Source organism: Antechinus flavipes, chromosome 5, assembly GCF_016432865.1.
Source record: "Antechinus flavipes isolate AdamAnt ecotype Samford, QLD, Australia chromosome 5, AdamAnt_v2, whole genome shotgun sequence".
Classification (NCBI taxonomy): domain Eukaryota; kingdom Metazoa; phylum Chordata; class Mammalia; order Dasyuromorphia; family Dasyuridae; genus Antechinus; species Antechinus flavipes.
This window is the reverse complement of record NC_067402.1, coordinates 174,742,128-174,768,227: the sequence shown is the minus strand read 5'-3', so window position 1 is coordinate 174,768,227 and position 26,100 is coordinate 174,742,128. Positions and strand designations below refer to the sequence as shown.

Here is a 26,100-nt window from a genome sequence, read left to right as displayed (position 1 = left end):
ACATACATGTTTATAGCAAATGTTGGCCTTCTTTAATATGGGGTTGAGAGGGAAGGAGACAAATCAGGGCTAAAAAATGTAACAAAAATAAATAAATAAAATTTAAATTAAAAAAAGAAAAAAGAATACTTTATATTTGTAGTCTTTGTTTTACAAAAAGTTTTACCTCTGTGAGGTAAGCAGTACAAATTTTACACTTCAAGAGCCAAGGGTTCTAAGGGGATGGGAAGTTGGGGGAAGAAAAAATGGCTGAAAACCTTTTCCTCTTGTCAGCAATAACTACCTGGACTTGAACCTTGGCAAGTTCCTTGTATACCTCTAGACACTGGTTGGACTTGCTATGAGTTTTCCTGAGGCCACAGACACCCAGATTGGTGATGTATCTTATTCAGTTCTTTAAAATTGCATGAAACTTCAAAGTTTCAAGGATATATGATGTGGATGTGGACAATCATTCCCCCAAAAGCAGACTGTACTTCTAAGCCCTCTCAGCCTTAGTAGACAACCTTCTTGATGTCAATTAGTAGAACAATTCATCACTCTGTAGTCCACATGATGAGATTCTCTGAACTTAGTGAGGCTGGTTCTCAACCTGCACCTATCCCCTGGTCCTTGTCTAATCCACCTTGATAGAACTCTGCTAGATCCTGTACTCAGAGGATTTGACTCCATGGTCCCAAATCAAAATAATATAACACTAAGACTTTAGGGACTTTATCCAAGTTTAAGTTGCTCCCAAAAGATAGCAAAATAGTACCACTGCTTTATCAAGATTAAACTGGTGGTAAGGCACAATAGCTTACCAAATAAAACAAAACAACTATACAAGTTATTTAGGGTGGAAGTAGGGGGAAAGTTGTTATTTTTTTATTCAAGTAGCAGGTTTGCTTCCTATTTTCTTTAAGTAATTTTTAATGAACAAAAATCTGATCTCTGCCCTCCCATTTTGCTTCCTCCTTTTGGATAAAAAGAAAAAAACTCTTGTTACAAAAAATGTAGAACTTTTTGCTAGTAGCTTATAAAGTACTTTATTTAGAATATATCAGTCATTTTTAGATGAGCTTTTTGGAAAATTATTATTTAATGGAACTTTTACTGAACATAATTAAGAATCTTTCCGTAGAGTAAATAATCATCCCCTAAATTTATCTACATGTTATTTTGATTTTCATTTATGAGTTTGCTTAAAGAGAATCTTATATATGTTAGGACCAATATTGTCCAAACACTAGCTGTGAATGACTAAGCTATGGCCTCTGATGTGGAAACACCTCACCAAAAGTTACTGACACATGTTGATACAGCCTGTATTTTCTTTCAGTTAGTTGTCTCTTTGGAAAATCTAGAAGCCTAGGTTCAACTAAAGAAATTTGACTCATTCCATGTGCTAATCATAGAAAGGAACTTAAGGCAGATATAAGACAAAACAGGTAAAAGTTCTCAGGAATCCAAGTGCCATTTTAAAAAAAAAAGCAAACAACTAATTAAGCCAGTATCTGTTTTCTTTTCCCTTTTATAGCTGGTAACATACTTGAGAAGGTTGTAGGTTGGTTCTGCTTTTTCCCCCAAATTAAGTGACAAGGAAGACTATTCTGGCTTTTCATACTGATCATGAAACTTTTCCAAACCTCATTAGAGTTACTTTCTAATTGCCCTAGTGTATGGTATTCTACTGTTGTTTTAACTCCGAGATAATCTGACTTCTCCAGACAAAAATTTTATTGTATTTTCCAGACAGTCTGCAAAGTTAACTTTAAAAGAGGAGGAAGGCAAATGTGGAAATAGTTACTATGTGTTTATCCTCAGGTTAGGAAAGAATGAATAAACAGAGGAAAAAAGAAAGTTAAAGTCTCCTTTAAAATTAGCACAATTAAATTGTGAAACTGTAATGTGTGCCATGGTAAAGTTTTTTTTTTTTCTTTTTTTTAAGTCTTAAAAAAAAAAAGACTTCACTAAGGACTTAAGGTACTCATTTATTACTCACTATTGCTTTACGCATTCTGGTCTTTCCATTCTACTGAAAAGGTATCAGGACAGTCCATTAATGCTTTTTTTTTTTTTAAATTTGGCTGAATGAAGAAGTGAGAAAAGAAGGTTCTCAAAAATTTGTTTTTCAGATTTTCCTGCTATTTAACAGGAAGAAGAAACAACTGCTGCGAGATGCTGCTGATGCAGATGAAATAACATCAGGGTTACTAGGTTTTCAAAACCTTTCCTTATCACAGGTGAGTAAAAGAAGGAGCCAGTTCTGAACATCTCATTCACTCACATCCAGAAATGCCCACACGGTTCTCTATTCTTCCAGAACACCAAGAATCTGAGAGTTTTATTAGCCTGGTTAAATTCTCCTTAAGAGAGAGTGCTAAGCTTAGGGTCAGAAAACCCTATATTAATTTTTTTTCTCTAACACTTATTAGCAGTAAGACCACAGGTGAATCATTTAACCCCATGTGCCCCAGATCCTAACTCAAAGATTTTTCATTTCACAGATAAGTATACTCCTGAAATTGCTGAACATTTTTCAAATCTTTCTATAGCCAGCCACATGATTCTCTCTCCCTCTTCAAATTATTTTGCATTTATTCGTGATGTACATGTTGCATCCTCCAGTAGACTGTAAGCTTCCTTGCAAGAATAGAGTTTCTTTTTGTCCTTATAATTCCAGAATCCCTGAACAAACTTTAGTACTTTTTTAAAAAATTAGACCTGGGATTTAATTGGTATCTGATAGTGAATTTCCATATTCCAATGCAAAATGGCTCTGTGACTCAATAGCTTTAGAGAATGGCCAGGAATGCTGAGAGATTAGAAAACTTGTTCAGCAACATAGCTTTTGTGTCAGCAGCAGCATTCGAACCCAGCTCTCCCTGACTAAGGCCAGCCCTCTCTATCTAGTATGGCATGCTGCCTTTCCTGTCTGGCACACAGTAGGTAATTAATGCTTGCTGAATCGAATTCTCAGAAAAGTCTGGCCAAAGAAGGGCTACCCTTCAGCCAGTTGGCAGTAGGTATGATTATATTCAGTGACAATGAAGACAGCATGTCAATGCAGCAGGCACCTTCCCCAGACATGACTCCTAAAATACTAGGGCCAGCTTGGAACTTCAGCCCCAAACACCAGATGGTCTCTTCTCTCAACCCATCTAATTGCTATGGCAAATAGAACAGACATATGGCAGCAGCTAATTCAATCTCTAATTTTAGTGATTCAAAAAAGTTCTGGAATATAACATTTATAATTGTTCTCCCATACCAACAATTTGCATTATTTGTCATTTAAGCATCCTAGTCAATTTAAAACACTGAAAACTACAGATAGTAGATGAACATTCTTATAAGAATAAAGAATATAAGAATAAGAATACAATAGCCAAGGATTCTCTTATATCATACAATAATATGAATTTCTTCTTACCCTCCTATTTTGTTGTCCCCAGTTCCACCCTTCCAGGATCTTACATACTTCGGATTGGCCCACAGAGATACTGGATTAAAGGTTCCACTTGAAAAATAAGGTCCCACAGGACTCAGAATTACAAAAAGTAGAGCTTTTGTTGGCTTCTTTACTCCAAGAGAAGGCTTTGATAAAAAAAAAAAATACAAAAAATAGGGATTTAGCTGGGCTTCATTTAATGATTAAGAAACAAATTTTTCAATTCTACTTTGAAAACAGAATAATGATGATGATGATGATAATAATGAAATGTTAGATTATATACAGAATAGTCAATCTTATCAACAAAAAAGCTTGATAGAATAATTTTTAAGCAGACATATGAAAATTCTTTTCTATTTGTAAGATTCAAAAGTAGATAGTAAGGAAAAGAAAATCTTCAAAAAGTATACATTTTGATAACCTATCTGTTAGTTTGAAGGTATGAGATAAGAAAATACAAACAAATTTTTATTAGGAACTACTTCAACTTAGGACTTCTATAATTTCAGATTCACATCCCTAGAAGATATGAAGATAAAGGCAATAAAATCTTAACACACTATTATATATCGACTATGGATTCCAAGACATCAGAGTTAGAATGTCCTACTAGAATTTAAGTACTAGGCAAAACAAAGATGTCTTCAAAGGAAATCACAGAGACAAGCAGGTGACATAGTAATCAATATACTATTCCATATAAAAAAGATAAAAGTAATTCCCATTACCACTGTGAAGCAATTATTAAAAAAAAATATAAAAATCTCCAAAATATTTTTTTTTAAGTAATTGGAGCCAGTTACTTCCGATGGGAAAAAAAGTGGGCTATTGGAAGGGTTTTAAGTTACAATATAAAGGTTATGTCAAAAGAAAAAAAAAATCCTTAGTGATGATCCAAACAACAGAAGAACCTGGAAAATGCAAAAGAACTGTGAAGAATAGCGGCTAATTAATTGCAGCTTGCGATCTTTGGGCATGTGATACCTGGAGCAGACCTGGGGTCTATGAGCTTGGATGAAAAAATAAAACAACAAATATAAACACACACACACACACACACACACACACACGGTTGAGAACTACCCACCTACCCACCCCACTGATGAATGGTGAAACAAACTTTTTTTTTCCCATTTAATCTGGATTGACTTCTAGGATTAGTCTATACCAAACCTGTTTCATGCCATAAGGATTATAATAAAAAGGAGGTAGGCAAAGTAAAATGAAATGAGACCCAATAAACAAGTTTATTTTGCTTCTTGTTAAAATGCTAAGGGAAATTCACCCCCCCCCCAAAAAAAAGGAAAAATAAAATGGGCTTTCTGTGCATTTCAATTATCCATGTTTTCCCAGTTGTTCCCATTTTCACCAATAATAAAAAATTGGTTGTATGTATATATGCATTTAGATGGACCCAGAAATCATCATTCTGTGAAAAATGCTGAAAAGTCGGGTTTCTACTGTGTTGTAAGCTTTGAGGTAGGGTGGGATAGTGGGTAGCACTGACCAAGAGGTTTTTCAGAACTGAGAAGTTAAGGAAGATTAGGATTCACAGAACAATTAAATGATCAATAGAAGCCTTGAGCAAACAAGAAATTGGGGGGCTAGGAAGGCGCAGGTGGATTCAGCCAATCAGAAAGAGTCTTGTGGTTTTAAGAAAATCACAAATTTAAGATAATAGCCCATCTAGCCCAAACTAAGAGTTTGGAATTAATGACCTGACTTAACCAAATCACTACTGTACCTGCTTAATAGGCTAATGGAATATTAAACAACCCACCCAAGAGGAGGAGTTTTCCGCCATTTTGAATATGGGATGTATGATGGGGGGGGGGGGGGAGAGCATATTTTATACATATTAAAGGGAAACATGTAATGGGCATATCAGAAAGAGTGTAAGCCAGATAAACCAACCAATCCCTTCTCTGAAGGGAAGAGACGCATCATATGAGCAAGTATAAAATTTCCCACTTCTTTACCCAGGGCTCTATTCCTGAAGAGAAGTGGAGCCCACTTCTGGCCAGAAAGACAATTCCTTAAAATTCTTCTTTAATAAATTTTTCTTGACATCTGATTTTCAGTGACAAGAGTGTTATTTTTTAACAGTTTTAAAGAACAATCAATAATTTAAAATAAACAAAAACTTAACTTCAGTATGGTCTTAACCTAATGTCATGATATTGTGAAACAACCTGAATAAATGGGGTATGTCTGGCCAGAGTGAAAATAGATGTCCAATTCCAAGAAGTCACTTGTCTTGAATTTTATCCTCAATTTTAATAAAAATTGCTAGTTACATTAAGTATAAATCAGTTCAATGGGCTTTCATTAAACTGTAAGTTAAACTAGAAACAAAGTATTTACTTCAAAAGAATTTTTATGCTTAATTGAGATTTACAAAGAATTTAGAGATTCCGGACTAAGAGAAATTAAAGGATTTTTTATTTGTTTCATTAATCCTCTATAGATTCAAGATTGAATCTGGGTTCAAATCCCAGCTTTGCTACTTAATTTCTCCATCTCTATGTGCAATGGGCTGAGGCTGGAGTTGATGCACTGAGGTCCCAAGCACATGAGGCTAAATAGTAATTGGACCATACTCTATTAATATATATGCTTGGAGAAAGAATGGCACCTGCCAACTCTTTGTGCAAGTCCTAATGTGTTGTATAGGAAATGACATTTTTGGTGGGTGGAGGCATGGGAGTGGAAAGGGAAGCGGAAGGAGAGATTGCTGGTTGGCGTCTAGACACAGCTGCTCACATTGTCATTGCAACGGCTTTTCATCTCCAATCCCTCTCTGCTAACTGGCTTCCTGTCGCAGCTGCCCATATTACTACGCAATCTTTCTTGCCCATATTGCTATCGCACTCTTTCTTGCCCATATTGCTATCGCAATCCTTTTTCATCTCTTCACTTCAATAAAGATTGAAGATTTTCCCCTTAACCTGAATTCCTGACTCAGGCTGATTTTAAATATATGGTCATCACATTTGGCACCCAAGCGTGGGAACCAAGGACCCTACTTTCACTGAAGAAGTCTCCAGTGACCAGGAACTTAGGTGAGTATAATAGACTAAACTAGTAACCTTTTCTGGCTGAAATGGGACAGATCCTAGCTAAAGATTCTCCATCCCCCACCCCCACCCCCACCCAGGAGTAGCACTATAGAAAGCCTGCTTAAGCTGATAGAAGATCAAGGGCTACTTATAACTTGGGAACAGACAGCTAGACTTCTGGGTACATTAAAACGTACCTCCCCTTGGTTCTTAGAGAAAGAGCAAATCTCTCCAGGTAATTGGGCATTGATTGGTCAACAGTTCTTCTCATATTACAACAAAAATGGTCCTCATTCAATTTCCATCGAGGCATTCTATTTATACAATATAATACAGGGGCCTTAAGATACTGTATAAGTTATAGAAGAAAAGGAAAAGGCTCTAGGAATAGCCAAATGGGGAAGCCTGAGATAAAAGAGGAAGACAAAGAACAGATTAATGACCATATCCCCACAGGGCATGGAGACTTAAGTGAGGCTCAAGGGAGTGGTGAATCTTAGGCAGTTTCAGCCCCACCTAAGGGGCATGTAATTGACTCCCCTCCATCAACTCCACCCTCCTGGATGGAGGGAGAAAGGGTAGTGGGGGAGGCAGTGACAGCACCAGCACCTCCCCTCCAGCATCCAGCCACTCCTATGACTAGATTGCAAAAGGGACTAATTAAAGCCAAAGCGGAAGGCAGAAATGTATTAGAATTTCAACACCACATTTTTCCTGTAATTCAACAGTTTAATTCTTCAGATCAAGAAAGTAGAAGATACACTCCTTTTGATATAGAAATCCTCAAAGACCTGAAAAAAGCTTGCACTCTTTATGGGGCTACATCAGCTTATGTTAAGATGTTATTACAGAATTTGGCTTTTGAAATCTTGACCCCTAATGACTGGAAATCTACAGCAAGGATATGCCTAGAACCTGGACAAAACTACTCATGGCTTTCTGAATATAGTGAGCTCTGTAGGATACAAGCCCAACAAAATAGTCAAAGTGGAGTTCGTGCTGCAATCACCTGTGACCTACTAACAGGTGTAGGTCCCTATGCAGACGTCGCACTACAGATTAATTATTCCATAGCAGCATATGAGCAAATTGCTGCTAATGCTATCAAAGCGTGGGCTTCTCTCCATAATAAAGATGACAAGGATGGGGCCTTCACAAAAATAACACAAGGGCCAAATGAACCCTTTGCTGACTTTGTGGGACATTTGCAGACAGCTATCACAAAAACAAATGGGGAAAATGCAGTAACAGACATTTTGATAAGGTAACTTGCTAAGGAAAATGCTAATGAGTTTTGCAGAAGAATTATACTAGGACTGCACAAGGATGCTCCTTTAGAGGCGATCATAAGGCACTGTGCCACAGTGGGCACAAATGCTTATTATACCCAAACTATGTTGAATATGGAAAGACAGGGTCCTTCTTGGCAAAGAAATTCTAGAGAAACTCGTAGATGCTTTCAGTGTGGAAAGATTGGACATTTGAGAGCTCATTGTAGATATGGAGATAGAATGAGAAGACAGGGTGAGAGAATAAAACCCAAAACCCCATATCCAAAATGTAATCAACGCTTTCACTGGGCCTCTGAATGTAAATTGACCCAGAGAAATGAGAGGCAGGGCCCAGCTCCAAGGTATCAATCAAAAGATAGGTGGGGCATGATAGCAACTGAGGTTACACCCAGAGAGACTTTAGAAATTCAGGACTCTAATGTCATCAACCAACAGAAAAGCAATCAGGATTACAATTGGGGTTACAGGCCTTTTAACACAATGGGGCAATGGCCAGTGCAAACAGCTCCACTATCTTTAGATAATCTGCCAGGTGATGTGGAGAGATCCAGAAAGTGGTAAATAGAAGGGAATTAGATAGGTTAACTACTTGTGGAAGTAGGGTTTGCTTATATTTTTACAGGAGGAGAAGGAATCAGATGGGTGCCAGTGAGTCATATTCGCCTTGTCCATCGCAGAGAGACGGAGCAGACCCTTGAAACGAAGGAGAAGACCCAAGAAATATCAGGTGGTTCTGTTGCTGATTGTGCTCACCATTGAAAGAACGAGGCAGTTATGGCATTTGACTCATGGACATAGAAAATTGTTGGACTTCAAAACCCTCAGGAATCATTGGATTCTCTGAGACATAAGATTGTTGTAGGACTTGAAAGCCTTCAGGAATCATTGGATTCTTTGAGACATAAGACTTGAAAGCCCTCAGGAATCATTGGATTTTCTGAGAAATGATAAGACTCTTACAGGACTTCAAAATCTGCTGGAATCATTGGATTCCCTAACACATAAAAAGACTTTTGCAGGACTTCAAAAACTTGGGGGGATCATTGGATTCCCTGATATGTGAAGCAATGGACAATAGATTGGTTTTGGACTATCTCTTGGCTGCTGAAGAAGGTGTATGTGTGACTGCTGTTTACATACTCTCCTTCTAGGACTTCTGGCAATCTTTTACAACACCATGTTGATTTATATTGTTTATTATACCATTACTTGTGTGTACAATTCATGTTTGTTACACCACATCAAGCCTGCACTGACTGTGGGGAGAGTCATCACTAATAGCCTCTGTGTTATTGCTATGTGCTTGTGTAATACCTCCCATGCTGATAGGTTTGTGCATAATAAGATCCTTCAGCCCAGAAACCCGCTAGCAACCCCTACTTCCCTTTGGTGCTTTTCATCTTCCTTCCTGAGATGTCAGGAAGGGTGTGATTATCTCCTTTTTAGTACTTTCGCCTCCCTTCCTGAGAAGTTAGGGGGGTTGTGATCACCTCCTTTTCGGTGCTTTCACCTCCTTTCCTGAAAAGTCAGGGATGGTGTGATCACCTCCCCTTGGAGGCTCTCACTCCCTGACGAGTCAGGGATGGCATGACCACCTGTGTTCTAAAACAAAAGAAAGCGGGAGATGTAATGGGCTGAGGCTCAAGTTCATGCACTGAGGTCCCAAGCACGTGAGGCTAAATAGTCATTGAACCATACTCTATTAATATATATGCTTGGAGAAAGAATAGCCCCTGCCCACTCTTTGTGCAAGTCCTGATGTGTTATATAGGAAATGACATTTTTGGTGGGTGGAGGCACAGGAGTGGAAAGGGAAGCTGAAGGAGAGATTGCTGGCTGGTATCTTGACACAGCTGCTCACATTGCCATTGTGACAGCTTTTCATCTCCAATCCCCCTCTGTTAGCTAGCTTTCTGTCGCAGCTGCCCATATTGCTATCGCAATCTTTCTTGCCCATATTGCTATCACAATCCTTTTTCACCTCTTCACTTCAATAAAGATTGAAGATTTTTCCCTTAACCTGAATTCCTGATTCCAGCTGATTTTAAATACACGGTCATCACAACTATGAATTAAGTGACTTACACTACCTGGCTGGGTATATCGCAAGGTGACACAGAAGATAGAGCACTGGGTCTGGAGTCAGGAAGACTTGATTTCAAATCTAGTTGTAGCCCTTTATTATCTGTACAATTCTGGACTCAACTTTTGTGTGCTTCAGTTTTGTAATCTGTAAAAGGAAGTTTCTAATAGCATTGACTTCTTAGAGTTGTTGTAAGGACAAAATGAGATGATATTTGTAAAGTTCTCTGAAAACTTTAAAAAGCTTTATAAATGTTGACTACCTGGGCCTTTTGTCTTTCTGTATTTGTAAAATGAGAGGAGTCAAACTAGTTTCAGGACTCCTCTTGCTCTTAGACTTTGTAAGACTCAATTTACAAATTATGACATGAACAAATGATTTAACTACTGATAATGTGAAAATGCTATTATACTTTGTTGATGAAGTGTTTTGTTGACATTAAATATAAATAGATGTGGCCACTTTTCTCTATTTTAGCATATGTATTCTATATGTAATAAAATATCTGAAAAAATAAATAGCGATTACTATCACTTAGAAACATTTTCTAAAATAAACTTAGTTTCTAGTGATTAAGTACATTGAAATTTCTAATTAGTTTGTCAGATGCTTCTGTATCTTAAATCCATGATCTTAAAAAAAAATAATGTCCACTAGATGGTAGTAGGGAGAGCACAGAAAAGATTATTTAAGTGAATAAATCTATATAAGTCTATACACTGAAAACCAAGCACCAGAAGCAAGCACAGCAATAACAAAAATAATAATTTATATTATATACTACTCTAAGTTTGCAAATGAAGCAATCCATAAAAGCATTATTATTATTATTTTGTAAATAATAATAATAACTAATATTTATATAGTGCTTACTATGTACCAGTACTCTGATAAGTGCTTTAAAATGACTATTTCATTTGATTCTTATAACAATCCTTCAAAGTAAATGTTATTATTATAATATCCATTTCACAGAAGAAACTAGAGACAGAGATAAAATGACTTGCCTAGGGTCATATGTAATAAGTGTCTGAGACTAGATTTGCACTCATATCTCCCTAAATATGGCCTAACATATTCCCTGTAGCATTTGAAGAAAGGGACTGAGACCCTACAAGGTAAAGTACTTTAACTACAATCATTTGGCAAGTAACAAAAACAGTATTTGAATCCAGTTCTCCTTACTTCAAGTCCAATAATATAAATAAAAAATCTAGAAAGCAAATAAGCTATTAAATGACTTCTTATAAGCAGGGAAATCCAGAGCAGGGGAGAGAAAAAGAGAGGAAAGGGCTGCAGTTGATAACATCTCAAATTATTTAACTGTTCAATCTTGTTTATGAAAAAAAAGTTAATTACTCTGGAGCTTCACTGAAATTGGCTATATTTATTCAGAATTTAGAAAAACTAAACCTTGAATTAAAAGGGACAACAAGGACCAAGGTCATAAAATAAACCTTTTCTTTTTCTGGTCCTTCCAAACTGAAAGTATCTTTTCTTTCTGTTACATTTCTTTTCTAGTCTATACAACTATTTGAATTCCATGAAGCTGTTGTTTCAATTACCTTGTTATACAGCATTAAACAATTACCTGTGAATAGATCCAACCACTGTGAATGGATCCAACCATTATGGGCAGCAATTTGGAACTATGCTCAAAAAAGTATCAAACTGTGCATACCCTTTGACCCAACAGTGTTTCTATTGGGATTACATTCCAAAGAGATGTTAAAGGGGGGAAAGGGACCCACATGTGTAAAAATATTTGTGCAGCCCCTTTTGTAGTGGCAAGAAACTGGAAACTGAATGGATGCCCATCAGTTGAAGAATAGCTGAATAAATTATGGTATGCGGATGTTATGGAATATCTTTGTTCTGTAAGAAACAACCAGCAGGATGATTTCAGAAAGGCCTGGAGAGACTTACATGAATTGATGTTAAGTGAAGTGAGCAGAAGCAGGAGATCATTGAACATGGCAACACCAATATTATATGATGATCAATTGTGATGGATGGGGCTCTCTTCAACAATGAGATGATTCAAACCAGTTCCAATTGTTCAGTGATGAAGGGAGCCATCTACACCCGGAGTGGGAATTGAATATAGTTCACAACACAGCATTTTCACTCTTTTTTGTTGTTGCTTGCTTGCATTTTATATTGCTTCTTTTTTTTTAACTGGGTTGATTTGATTTTTCTTGTGCAGCATAATAACTGTATAAATATGTATGCATACATTAGATTTAACATATATTTCTACCATGTTTAACATATAATGGACTACTTGCCATCTAGGGGAGGGCATGGAGAAAGGGAGGGAAAATTGGAAGGCAAGATTTTGCAAGGGCTAATGTTGAAGAATTGTCCATGCATATGTTTTGAAAAATAAAAAGCTTTAATTAAAAAAAAAGAGAGAAATAGGGTTAATGGTGCAAAAATTTAAAAATGAAGCCATAATTTCTCAAAAAAAAAAAATTAAACAATTACAGAGCATAAAATACTATAAAGACATGGTCAGAGTCCCTATCAAAATCAAGTAAACAAAATCTTAAATTTTGATGGTAATGGTTGGTAGGATATAGTAAGAGGGTCAGGCTATTTTTATTTCTTTTAAAGCTATTCTGGTTAAACATTTTTTAATCTCTACAGATTATCTTAAGGACTCAAATACATAAAGAATTTTAAGAGAAATGATTTCTCCTCACTTTGAGACATATGAAATGTCAAAAATAAGACTTTAAAGTGCATGAATGGGGAGCAATAGTAATAAGCCTAGAAAGGAGGACTGGCATATGATTGTGCAGAATTTCAAATACCCAAGGGGTTTATATTTTTCACTTGAAGAAATACAAAATTGTTGCCATAAGACAAACCTAGTAAACACAAGAGAGAATGCACTCACATAGTTCCAAGAAAGCTCTTCCCCTGAATCCCTATACTAGATCCGAAGCCAGCCATACCTTATACCCCCAGAAGCAAGACTACCTGCCTTCCTACACTAACCCTGAGCTGTAGGTAACAGCTTAGAAGCAAAAGGATTCGAGGATCCTGTGACAAATAGCAGAGTTACTTCTTAATTATTCACAACTAGGTTAAAATTTCTGAAGATATAGATCTTCTACAAAAGTGAAGGCTAAATGCAAAAGAGGAGCAATGAAGACAAGAAAAGTAAGAGAAAGGAAACAAATTTTCTATCAACACTATCTTATATAAACAGAAAGGGAATAGTAAAACAGAGTACTAAGTACTAAGTTTAAGTACTAAAACTTATTACATAAAATTCACTAGAGAATGATAGCAAAATGAGATAACAAGGGAGAGAAAAAATAATACAGTGAATTAGTATGGAGTAAAACAAATAATTTTGAAAAATCTCCTGGGGAAATGTCCTCAATAATTCCTCTAAACTCCTGTGAGTTGCCATGAGGAAGTTACAAGAAGGTCCAGAATGGTTCAAAAGAAGAAACAAGATTGAAGATTTGAACAGAAATCACAGCTCTCAAAGAAGAAATTATTAGACCAAACAAGGCAGAAGAGCATTTAAGACATGCAATTAAAAAAAAAATCTCCAAATCAATAGATAATATGAAAAGAAAATAACAGATCTGGAACACAAAAAATTTAAATAATGAAGAACTGCCAAACTAAATAAAGGAAAACATTAAGAACAGAAGGCTACCTGAGAACCATAAAAGCTGAGAAAACAGTATTAAGATAGGATAGAAAAAAAAGCAACAATAATTATAAGGGACATTAATGTTCTTTTTTGAATTGGATAAACAAAATAATGGATTCTAATAGGGTTAAGTGTAAAGTTTTGCAATTAGATTAAAAAAAATAAAATTATTAAGTACAGGATGCTCAAGTACAGGCATAGGCAGAAAGGAATTCAAATGAAAAGGGTGTTGGGGGGGAGGGGAGGCAAGGTACTCAAGTAATTATTCAAACTCAAGTAATACTCAAGTAATATTTTAGAAATGGCAGTATATCCAAAGAAGAATGGCTCAAGATGGTGAAAAATTTTAGAACCATGTCAGATGACAGTTGAAGGACTTGGGGATATTTAACCTCTTTAAATCTATAAGGAAAATGAAATAACAGATGGAACTTCAAATAACTAAAAAGTTGTCTGTGGAAAGATTACATAGTGTGGCCCAAAGATTTAGAGATGTTTTAAGTTTTAATTTTATTAAACTACTGGCTAATTCTACTAAAGCCAATATATATGAAAGAAAGATTTTGCCTTAATGGATGAAAAATTTCCTAATAAAGTTGACCAGAAGTGGGAAAGGATTGCATGTCTCATCAGATAATGAGTTTGCTATCATTGAAGACTTGTGTGCTGGAGACTAGGATATACTGTGGCAGTGACTCTATAAACAAAATTCAGAATATAAGTATGCATTGAATAGTCTTTAGGGCCTCTTCCAATTCTAAGATTCAGTGAAAAAGGCAAGTTAGATGTTTAAATAGGTGGAGAACAGCATAATGGAAATAGTACTGACCTTGGAGTAAAGAAAACCTGGTCAAATCTTACCTCACACAGCTATTAGGTAGCCGATTCTGGACAAATTTAACTATCTCTTAACCTTAGTTTTAATCTAACAAAATGAGAATAGTAACACCCAACAACGCATATTGAATGAGATAATGTATGTAAAGCATTTAGCAAATTTTAAATTAGTGTACAGTAAATCTATTGTTATTATGCCTAATGAACAATAGGCATTTAGTAAATGTTTACTGACTAGATTATGAATTATAACTACATTACAGCTAAAGTATCACTCTTAATTAAATAATATATAGTGGATATAGAGACAAAAATACATGGAAAAGATTGTGACTGCCAAAAAGGGAAAGATTCATGAAGAAAAGTAACAATTTAAGTAAAGCAATGGGATATATACATTTGTTACACAGTTCTGTAAAACTTAAAAAAGTTTACAAAGCACTTTGCTCACAGCAATCCTGTGAATTAGACCAAGCAAGTATTATTATCAACACATTACCAAACTTTAAAAAATAAAAATAAGACTAATAGATGTCAAATATGTGCCATGGTCACACACCTACTAACTTCTGGGATATTTAACTGAAGGAAAGGGAAGAGTCCAAGAGTTCCTTTTTTGAGAGTTAGAAAATAAAATGAGACATGTCATCAATGCAGATGCAGATTAGGAAGATATGTAGACAGAAAAAAAAGTAACTTTGTTGTCACTTTATTTAAATCGAGTTGGTAATAGGCTATCTACTCTTGTACTGCAGCATGAGCAATAATAATATGCCATAAGTCTATTGTCCATTTTCATTAAAAAATTTTCTTCTCCCATGCCTTCTTATTGGTTTTGTTACACAGTTAAATTTCTTTCAATCTTACTTGATTTATCTGACTTCTGAAAAATAAGATAAAGACTGTACTAACAACAGGTCATTTTTTCTTTTTGTTTGTTTTTCTTTATTTTAAAGCTTTTTATTTTCAAAACATATGATAAGTAGTTTTCAACATTCATCTTTGCAAAACCTTCTGTTCAAAATTTTTTCTCCCTCCCTTTCCCCTTTTCCTAGACAGCAAGTAACCCAGTATAGATTAAACATGTGCAGTTCTTCTATACATATTTCCACAATTAATATGCTACACAAGAAAAATCAGATCAAAAAGGGAAAAAATAAGAAATAAAATTAAAAAACAAGCAAACAATAACAAAAAGGTGAAAGTACTACGTTGTGATCGACATTCAGTCCCTATAGTCCTCTCTGGATGTAGATGTCTCTCTTCATCACAAGATCATTGGAACTGCCCTGAATCATCTCATCATTGAAAAGAACCATGTCCATCAGATTAATCATTGTATAATATTCTTGTTGCTGTGTATAGTGTTCCCCTGGTTCTATTCACTTCACTTATAATCGGTTCATGTAAGTCTCTTCGGTTCTCTCTGAAATCATCCTGCTGATTGTTTCTTCTAGAACAATACTATTTCATAACATTCATAGACCACAACTTATTTAGCCACTTTCCAGCTGATGGGTGTGCACTCAGTTTCCAGTTCCTTACCACAAAAAGGGGCTGCCAAACATATTTTTGCACATGTGGGTCCTTTTCCCTTTTTATGATCCCTTTAAGAGTCAGGCCCAGTAGTAACACTACTGGGTCAAAGGATATGCATAATTTCATAGCCCTTTGGAGATAGCTCGAGAATGCTCTCCAGAATGGCTGGATCATTTCACAACTCCACCAACAATGTATTAGTGTCCCAGTTTTCCCACATTGCCTCCAACATTCATCATTATCTTTTCCTGTCATCTTAGCCAATCTGAGAGGGATGTAGTAGTATCTCAGAGTTGTGTTGATTTGCATTTCTCTGATCAATAGTGATTTAAAGCATTTTTTCACATGACTAGAAATTCTTTCTTCACTTGAATTTTCTTCATTCAAAAATCATCTGTTCATATCCTTTGCAGGTCATTAATTTTCAATGCACCTGACAAATTTTAATCATATTTATTTAATATGGACATCTGGAGAGAACTACTGTGAAACCACAAAAGCCTGAAACAAACACATGGACTTATCCTCAAAAACATCTTTTTCTTTCTCCATAACTTCCCATCTTTTGTTTTAAAGTTGAGTGAACACTCCAACCTAATCTTCTGAGACTCCTAAATTTATTCATCAAATTTTTAACTGGGCCCCTCTAAATAAAATTATATTGTAAACACAGGAGCATGAAATAAATCATAATCACATAACTAATTTTGAGTGTCTCACCACTTACATCAGCATGATATGAAAGAGCTTCTAGCAAGCAAATGCAGAATTTTTACATTGAAAGAGGGATAGGGGGTGGTGAATCAGTTACTTTTATTATAGAACTATCTAAATAACTATAGTATTATTCTACAAATTTAATAAATAGTTCCAACAAATATCTAGAATTGGCCCATTTCTAGGTTTTTAAATTGCCTGAAGTGTGGATAATGCAGTAATCAGATCTAAAAGTGGAAGCAATCTTTAAGGCTATTTTTATCAACCCTCTTAGTTTTACTTAGCTGCTAGAGCCAGCTACCTCACTGGTGAATAATAAGTAGCAACACAAATTCTACTTAACTACCTGATCCACATGGCCCCAGTTCTTTTATATTCCTTTAATTGATGCCTTTTACTGCAGGAGGTCCACAAAGAAACTGGTAGCAGTAAGTCTTATAACCTTTACTCACAGCTGACCCCATCTGACTCAGAAACTTTACTGTCTTTTCCATTCTGTTGAGCTCAAATAGTCCCTAAATATGTACATTAACAACCCCATGCTTTATAAAATGGAATATCTGAACAGCAAAGATCACAAAGGGACATATACATAAGAAAAATAAATTCAAATCCATTGCTACACACACACACACACACACACACACACACACACACACACATATATTGATGAGATGCTAAGGTATCAATATTTCAAATTATGAACTTGATAAGAGAAAAAAATTTGATACGTGGGGGGAAATGAAGTTTATATATATTCACAAAATATACCCCCAAACACTTATGGCATACCTCAGTTCCAATAAGGGTAGGGCGCACATAGAGGCTGGCTGATGTTGAGTATGGAACCCATTCCTGATCTAATCTCACGAGTTCTTGTATACACTTTAAAAGTTCTTTCTTGTCAAATTCCTAAAAGAATAGGAAACCAAATAAAGTCACATTAAAAAAAAAAAAAAGATCAAAATTTAGTCACAGGCATTCAGTTCAGCAAAGTTTATTAAATATTTTGTATGTAGTAGGCATTGAGATACAAATCTGTATACAAATTGTATATGAAGATATATATTTTAAAATAAACACAAAATAATTTGAGGGGAATGGTTAATACCAATAACTTTGGGGGAAAATATCAGGATTGTAAGAAAAATACTCCTGATTCCAGGAAATGAAATGAAGTAATGATGCCTTAGATATATATAGCACTTAAAAAAAAAATCCTTCTTTAAAACAAAACTCCAAAAGAGGCAATAAAGAATATTATCATTATTGTTTTACAGCTGTGGAACAGAAACTCAAAGAAGTAGTGTCTTAATCATTTGAAGAAGCTAGAACTCACACTCAGGGACTTCAAACTTCTAATCCATGATCCTTTCCAGGAGTTGTTCACATTTTTATGTGTCATGAACCTCTTGGTATCTGGTAAAGTTTATGGATTCCTTCTCAAAACAATGTTTTAAAGGCATAAAATAAAACAAAATTACAAAGGAAACCAATATATTGACATGAAGTTATCAAAATACATATATTTTTTTTAAAAGTTCATGGTTCTAAGTTAAGTATTTCTACCAAAAAAAAAAAAAATGGAAATTGAGGGAATGCCCATCTATTGGGGAATGGCTCAGTAAACTGTAGTATATGTTTTTGATGTAATATTATTGTTCTTTGGGGAATGATGAACAAGATGCTCTCAGGAAAAAAATCTGAAAAGTCTTCCACAAACTCAAGCAAAGCAAAATTACTGTATTCAAAGTAATAGCAATGTTCTGGGATGACCAGCTATAAATGTCTTTGCTATTCTCAGTAATACAATCATTCACAACTTCTCTGAAGGACTTACAATGAAAAGTCCTATCCCTATTTAGAGAAAGAACTGATTGTGTCTAAATTCAGATTTAAGCGCTCTCTCTCTCTCTCTCTCTCTCTCTCTCTCTCTCTCTCTCTCTCTCTCTCTCTCTCTCTCTCTCTCTCCCCCCTCTCTTTCTGCTTAATTTTTCTTGAGAGGCTTAAATTTCATTAGGGTGGGAGATCTATGTTTTCTTTGACAACTTGGCTTTCATGGAAATGTTTTGCATAACTTTATATGTGATTTCTTAATTGTAGGGATAGGGGAGAGAACCTTGAACTCAAAAAAATGAAAAACAAATGTAAAAAAATTTGTTTTGAATGTAATTGGGGGAAGATATTAAATAAATAAATAAAATAACTTCTGCCTTAGCCCAAGCTAGCTCCTAAATGAAAATGAATAGAATTATAAAAGCCCTAAACCATAAACAATATTTTCATGCTCTGAAATTCTGGCCTTAAAACCCAGCAAAAATTTACTCTTTCCAATTCCCTATGGTAAAGTTTTGTGCAAGCACCATGGCCTAGAACCCCCCAGCTCAGACATATGCTATTACCCTCCAGGTTCCCAGATGACAGCTGCTTTGTGGCAACTTTTGTAGAAGGGCTGTCAGCTTTTATAAGTCCTTCTTTAAAAGATCATAATTATCTCTGTGAGGTGAATAAGCCTAAGAAAGATGAATATTCTACAAAATGGAGCCTTAAGGCATTTAAAATAAAAGATAAAGCAAGAAGTAGCACATGCTAAAAATGAGTCAAATGCAATCTCTGCACAGAAGGATAATCATTTATACCCTAAAATTCCATGTTATGATGACCATATCACCTTAAAGAATTAACAAACTGAGGCAGGGATTTGCAATATAGCTCTCTGCTTCCACCTTGGAATGCCATATTCCACAAGCAGATATTAGAAGGAAGATGCAAGGTTAAGAGAAACAAAACAAGTACCATCTCAAAACATAAAACTTATTAGGATTAAACAACTATCATCACAAGACATAAGAAAAAATATAGCAAACTTATTTTCTTTACTTCCATGAGTCCTAATCCTTTAAATCCAAAATTAGAAGAACATTTTATGATTTTACTTCTTACAACAATCTGTTCTAATTAGAGCCTGAATTTGAGCTGCAATTCAGAAATGTGAAATAGAAAATAGTATATTGACTTAGTAGGGAACTATTAGTAATTCTGATATAACAACTAATCATTTATTGACTTAAGAAATATCTACCTGTTATCCCTACCAAAAAATTCATTAATCAGAAAATTCATCCCATCAGAAAATATGAAACTAATAAATTAAATTGTTCAATTTAAACAAAAGTATTTTATTGATCACAAATTAACACATTTATTTAATATTGTTATAATATTCCAATTTGAAGTTTTAGGGTATATTAAATGGTTTACTATTATCTTGGTATGCAAAATCTTAGTTTGTGATATATCAACTCTGATTCACTGATCAATCTAAAGATTCTCTTTTTTTCTAGTAACTTGTAGTACTCACCTTAGCCTATTCTGTTGGAAGATATTTCCCCCCATACAAACCAGGAAGAATATTAGCAGTTTAGGGTTCAAACCTCTATTCTCTTATATCTATTGCTAACATCCTTCAAGGTCTCAGCACAATGCTTTTATCCTCACTTCTAGAAATATCATAAGTTTTTACTGGTATAATGTATTTTGCATAAATTTTAAATTAGTTTCCCAAATAAACTAACCAAAATATCCTTTCCATGCAAGCCTCATTCTTATTAGGATACATTCTCTTCCTTTTCCCTTTTCCTATTATTGTACACTTCTTTCTCTATGTATATGTTGTTTCCATATGATAGAATGTAAACTCCTGGAGGACAAGGACTGCTTCATTTTTGTCTTTGTTATACAAAGTGTCTGAAACATTTACTTATTTATTTATTGTTGATTTCATTACTGTAAGTCTCCCTTTTTAAACTCCCTCCACCAATTCATACTGGTAACTGCTCTGCAATATTTAGAGCTCAGAGAGTAGCCTGGACTATTGAGAAAAGCACAAGGTTACTCTTATCACTTAATAAATACCTAAACCTAAATGTCTGCTGAACTAAAATGAGTGGAATAATTACCTGACACATAAAAACATATTTCTGTAAAACATTTCTTTATTAGGCTTCTTCTATATGCCAGGCATTATGATACATGCTAAGAATTTAATATAAAAAAAGAAATAATCCTTATTCTCATGGAGCTTAGAGTTCAATGGCAACAAATTATATATCTATATATGTATATAGGATAGGAATAAAGAGAATATGCATGAAGAAGTATATGAAGTCAGAGGCCCCATATATATTTACTTTCCAATTTTAGGATACTACCCAAAGCTCTTATGCGGTCCTAAGACAAAGAGTAGATGCTGCTAAATTTTCTTGTTTGGGTCCAAGTACACTCCAGTTTACTCAGGAAATATACTGAGCAATGTTAATCAGGTTTATGAATACAACTTTACTTTAATAAATCTAATAAATCCTTAATTATAACATGAATCCATTCCCCCCAGTTTATAGCAAAGAGATCTTTTCATTTCTAAATGAGAAGTGGAAATCTATTGCCTGAGATATTGCACCTATAGGTTATTGCCTTAAATATATTCAAGACACCTTATAGTGAATTCAGTCAACTAATAAAGAATTACCCAGGTTCTAATATATGTGAAAGTTCACTCTAAAATTTTCTGTCTGCACAACTTCGAAAAAGCTTTAAAATAATTTAAGACTTCTTAATGTTTTTTTTTTGGTTTATTTTGTTTTTTAGTGTGAACAGCAATCAGTATCAGTAAAAGAAGTTACATTTTCTGAGCACAGTATTTTTTTCAACACTACAAACATATTTTAGAAATATTTCTTTTAGATTTATACTAATTTCTTATGTAAGGATATTGTATGTTAGAGTTGGGGGGAAAAGCTTAGAGGTCATCTAATTAAACAACTTTATTTTATATATTAGTAAAAGTATAAGGTTAATGAGTTATCCAAAATCAGCCATAATCATTAAGTCACTGAATTGAGAATTGAACACTCACTTGGCAACTGGCCTAGTTCTCTCTCCACATACATTCTAATGAAACCACACATATACAAACATAAATATTAATCACTAAGAGAAAAGGACAGATTCTGTGATTTAACTAATGTAGGGAACTGCTAAAAGAGAAAACTCTATCCCCCAGTACAAGTAACTACCTTCTCTTAAACTTAAACTTAAAGTCTTAGCAATCTTTTTTTTTCCAGACTTCAAAGTATCTTAGGGAACCCAGAGGACATTTACACATTGAGCATCATTTTATTCTCCCAAACCCCTTCTTTTCATTATTGTTCTGGACTAAACTCAATATCTGCCTATCAAATCTTTCTACATCTGTGTAATACTTTAGGCTATGTAAATATTGTTTCTTTTTTAAACTATCTTTTGAAACTAATAGGAAACTAAAAGTTTCACCAGTTACTTTACAGAAAAATAGAAACCATGGAAATTTATTTCAAATAGTGTACTGGGAATTCCTAAATAAATAAGAAAAACTGCTTAACTTACATACAGGCAAAGTTACCCTTGCGGCAGATCGAAGCATCCTGTCCATGTTGAGGTCTGGTCGAAATAGACGGATTTTTTCATCCACTCCTCGGTATGCCTTCATTCCTTCAAATAACTGGAATTTAAAGACAATTGAACAACTATTACTCATGATGACTAATAAAAACATTCCCTGACATCAAAAGATTGTCTTACCTAGGTTTCATGGCCTCTTATGTATTTAAAGTTACATTTGTCTTAAAGAAAGAACAAGTATATCTAAGTAGTCATTGTTCAGTCATTTCAAGCATGTCCTACCTCTTTATGACCCCATTTGGAGTTTTCTTGACATAGATACTGAAGTGATTTGTCATTTCCTTCTCCAATTCATTTTACAGATGAGGAAACTGAGGTAAACAGGATGAAGTGACTTGTCTAAGGTCATACAGATAGTAAGTATATGAGGCCAGAATTGAACTCAAGTCTTCCTGACTCCAGGCCAGGCACACCACTCCAGACTCAAATGCACTAGTTTGCTGCCTGTTATTTTTGTTTATATTAGCTAAATATGGTCAATAAAAACTGATAGAGGGAAGAAGTCACTACTATAACCATCAAATTCAAGGAACTAAATGGCCATTCTGTCATTTACCAATGTTCTTAGTTTTTCTTCCTGTCTATCAGTGTTTTCATCTCACAGATTTATAGATAGAATGCAACAGTGAACATGTATTAAGTGCCTAATACATTGAATACTAGGTTGTGGAAAGATAGAGAAAACCAAGTCTCTACCATTAAGGAATAGAGAGGATCGTTTAAAAGGACTTCAGAGTCATCTAGTCCAAACTACACACTCTACAGATAAGAAGTCTGAGGCCTAGAGAATTTAAGGGACACTAAAAAGGCCACAGATAATAAGAGTTTGAAGAAGGAGTTGATTCAAATTATCCTTAAAACAAGGTCCCAAGTTCCACCTACTATGTCATTCTAACTCCATTGATGACTGGCCCTGATAAAGTAGATAAGGTGACATGACTTGATAATTTGGCTATTTATTAATAGTACGGATAAGGGAAAATAAGCTAAAATTGTTGGCCAAAATGAATTTTATGCTTTTTATTTATTCCTAATTCTCTCTACTTTGTTATTTATCATATACACTACTAAGTCTCCCACCTCTGTGCCTCTGCACTGATTGTCCCACATCCTTGAATTTTAGTTTCTCTTAATATCTCTACTTAATACTGTAGCTTTCAGGTCTCTATGAATAGGCTTCCATTTATGCAAATGGAACCATTCAAAATTATGATATATTAGATATTCAAATAACCATTTACTTGACACTCCAATAGAGAGAAAGGAGGACAGAGTGAGAAAAATAAAGATATGGTACATATATCTATTTTTATATATTATCATTCATGATAGAATGCGACCCTCATTAATGTGTTTACCAGTCAACCAAAAATATAGCAAAAGACATTTAATCAAACAGGATAACAAAAGAAGTGACAAGAAGATTGTGTCATGCACATGGAATACATTCTGTTACTGGTCACAGTACCATAAGGGAAGTTAAACTGGAATTCTAAGAATCTATGAGGAAATCCATTTGCATATGGAGAGGAAAAAGAGATGGTTTCCCTCTATGTAGTCTTTTATTATTCATGTGTGTTCCAGTTAGGTCTTTGAAAGAAGACAAAGGCAAAGGTTTTAATCCAAAGAGTGCCTTGAGAGAACCATATTGTTAGTAACTAAGAGATAGTGTCATAGAATTTCTCTTTTTACCATTTCCTCCCTGTATTTGTGTTGGTGATATGTTGGTGATAACTAGATTTTTATTTCCTACTATTTTACTAAAATTATCAGTTATTTCAATTAGTTTCTTCTCTGGGATATTCTAAATAAATCATCTTCTGAAAATCTACATAATTTTCCTTCTCTTTTTAAATGATTACTTTTCAAATTTCCTTCTCTTTGTATATTGCTATAGATGGTATTTCTCTTTTTAAAATTAATTTATTTATTAAAAATAAGCCTTGCTTTATAAATCATGTTGGGAGAGAAAAATCAGAATAAAAGAGAAAAACCATGGAAGAGAAAAAAAAAACAGAAAAAAGAAGTGAACATAGCATGTGTTGATTTACATTCATTCTCCCTAATTCTTTTTCTGGATGCTGATGACATTTTCTGTTTAAGTCTACTGGGATTGCTTTGATCACTGAACCACTGAGAAGAACCACACATTCTTGCTGTTATTATTTACAACATATTCTTGATTCTGCTTCATTCAGAACCAGTTCATGTAAATCTTTCCAAGCTTTCTAAAATTATTTTGTTCATCAATTTTTATAGAACAATAATATTCCATTACCTTCATATACCACAATTTGTTCAGCCATTCCCCAATTGATGGCTATCTATTCATTTTTTAGTTCTTTGTCACCATAAAAAGAACTTCTATAAACATTTTTGCACATGTGGGTCCTTTTCCCTCCTTTATGATTTCCTTGGGATATAGACCCAATAGTGTCACTGCTGGGTCAAAGGATATGTAGAGTTTTATGGCCCTTTGGGCATAGTTCTAGAGTGCCCTCCAGAATGGTTGAATTATTTTACAACACCACCAATACATTAGTGTGCCAGTTTTCCCACACCCCCTCCAAAAATTATTATTATCTTTTCCTGTCATCTTAGCCAATCTGAGAGCTGACAGGTGGTACCTGAGAGTTGTTTTAATTTGTATTTCTCTAATTAATAGTGATTTCAAGCATTTTTTCATATGACTATAGATGACTTTAATTTAAGTATCTGAAAATTATTCATGTCCTATGAAAATTTATCAATTGGGAATGACTTGTATTCTTATAAATTTGACACCATTCTTTATATATTTTAGAAATAAGACTTTTATCAAAAACAGTGACTGTAAAGATTTTTCCCCACTTTGTACTTCCCTTTTAATCTTGTTTCTTTTGGTTTTGTTTGTGCAAAATCTTTTTCATTTAATGTAACCAAAGTTGTCCATTTTGTCTTTCATAGTATTCTCTTTGATCATAAATTCATCCCTTCTTCAAATATATGATAGGTAAATTATTGCTTTATGCCCAAATGATACACCCATTTGGACCTTATTTTGGTATGGGGTGTGATATGTAGGTCTATGCCAAGTTTCTGATATATTGTTTTCCAGTTTTCCCAGAAATTTTTGTCAAATATTGAGTTCTTATTCCTGAAGCTGGAGTTGGGAGTTTATCAAATAATAGATTACTATAGGCCTTAATTATTGTGTCATGTGCATCTAATCTATTCCACTGATCTACCATTCTATGATGTACTTAGAAAATCCTAGAAAATCATCCAAACAGGTACTGGAAACAACAGCTTTAGCAAAGTTGCAGGATATAAAATAAGCCTATACAAATCATCAGCATTTCTGAATATTACTGACAAAGCCCATATACAAGAGATAGAAAGAGAAATTCCATTTAAAAATCACTATAGACAAATAAAATCTTTGGGTATCTACTTGCCAAGACAATCCCAGTAACTGTATGAACACAATTATAAAACATTTCTCACACAAATAAAGTGATATCTATCACTTTATCAATTGCTCTAAGTACATCATCATATCAACTCCAAAGAGTGATAGTTTTATTTCCTTATTGCCTATTCTAATTCATTTCATTTCTTTTTCTTTTTTTATTGCTAAAGCCAACATTTTTAGCACAATGTTGAATAATAGTGGTGATAATGGGCATCCTTGTTTCACTCCTGATCTTATTGGGAATGTGTCCAGTTTCTCTCCATTACAAATAATGCTTGCTGCTGGTTTTAAATAAATGCTGCTTATTATTTTAAGGAAAGCTCTTTATCCCTATGCTCTCTAGCGTTTTTAATAGGAAAGGGTGCTGTATTTTTCTCAAAAGCTTTTTCTGCATCTATTCAGATTATCACATTATTTCTGCTGGGTTTGTTATTGATATGGTCGATTATGGTAATAGTTTTTGTGATATTGAATCAGTCCTGGATACCTAATATAAATTTGACTTGAT

The 26,100-nt window shown here is 34.4% G+C and overlaps 1 protein-coding gene across 5 annotated transcripts in view; it reads right to left on the bottom strand.

Annotated features, from left to right (window-relative positions):
* The window catches only part of BCAT1 (branched chain amino acid transaminase 1), a 122,306-nt gene that overhangs the window by 53,509 nt on the left and 42,697 nt on the right, over positions 1 to 26,100 (bottom strand). For all 5 annotated transcript variants that reach the window (XM_051961307.1, XM_051961310.1, XM_051961309.1 and 2 more), the window contains exons 4-6: positions 22,068 to 22,178; positions 17,432 to 17,551; positions 3,416 to 3,579 (exon numbers count right to left, since the gene is read on the bottom strand). In XM_051961307.1, coding sequence (XP_051817267.1) covers positions 3,416 to 3,579; positions 17,432 to 17,551; positions 22,068 to 22,178 — 395 coding nt within the window. The remainder of the gene's footprint in view (positions 1 to 3,415; positions 3,580 to 17,431; positions 17,552 to 22,067; positions 22,179 to 26,100) is intronic.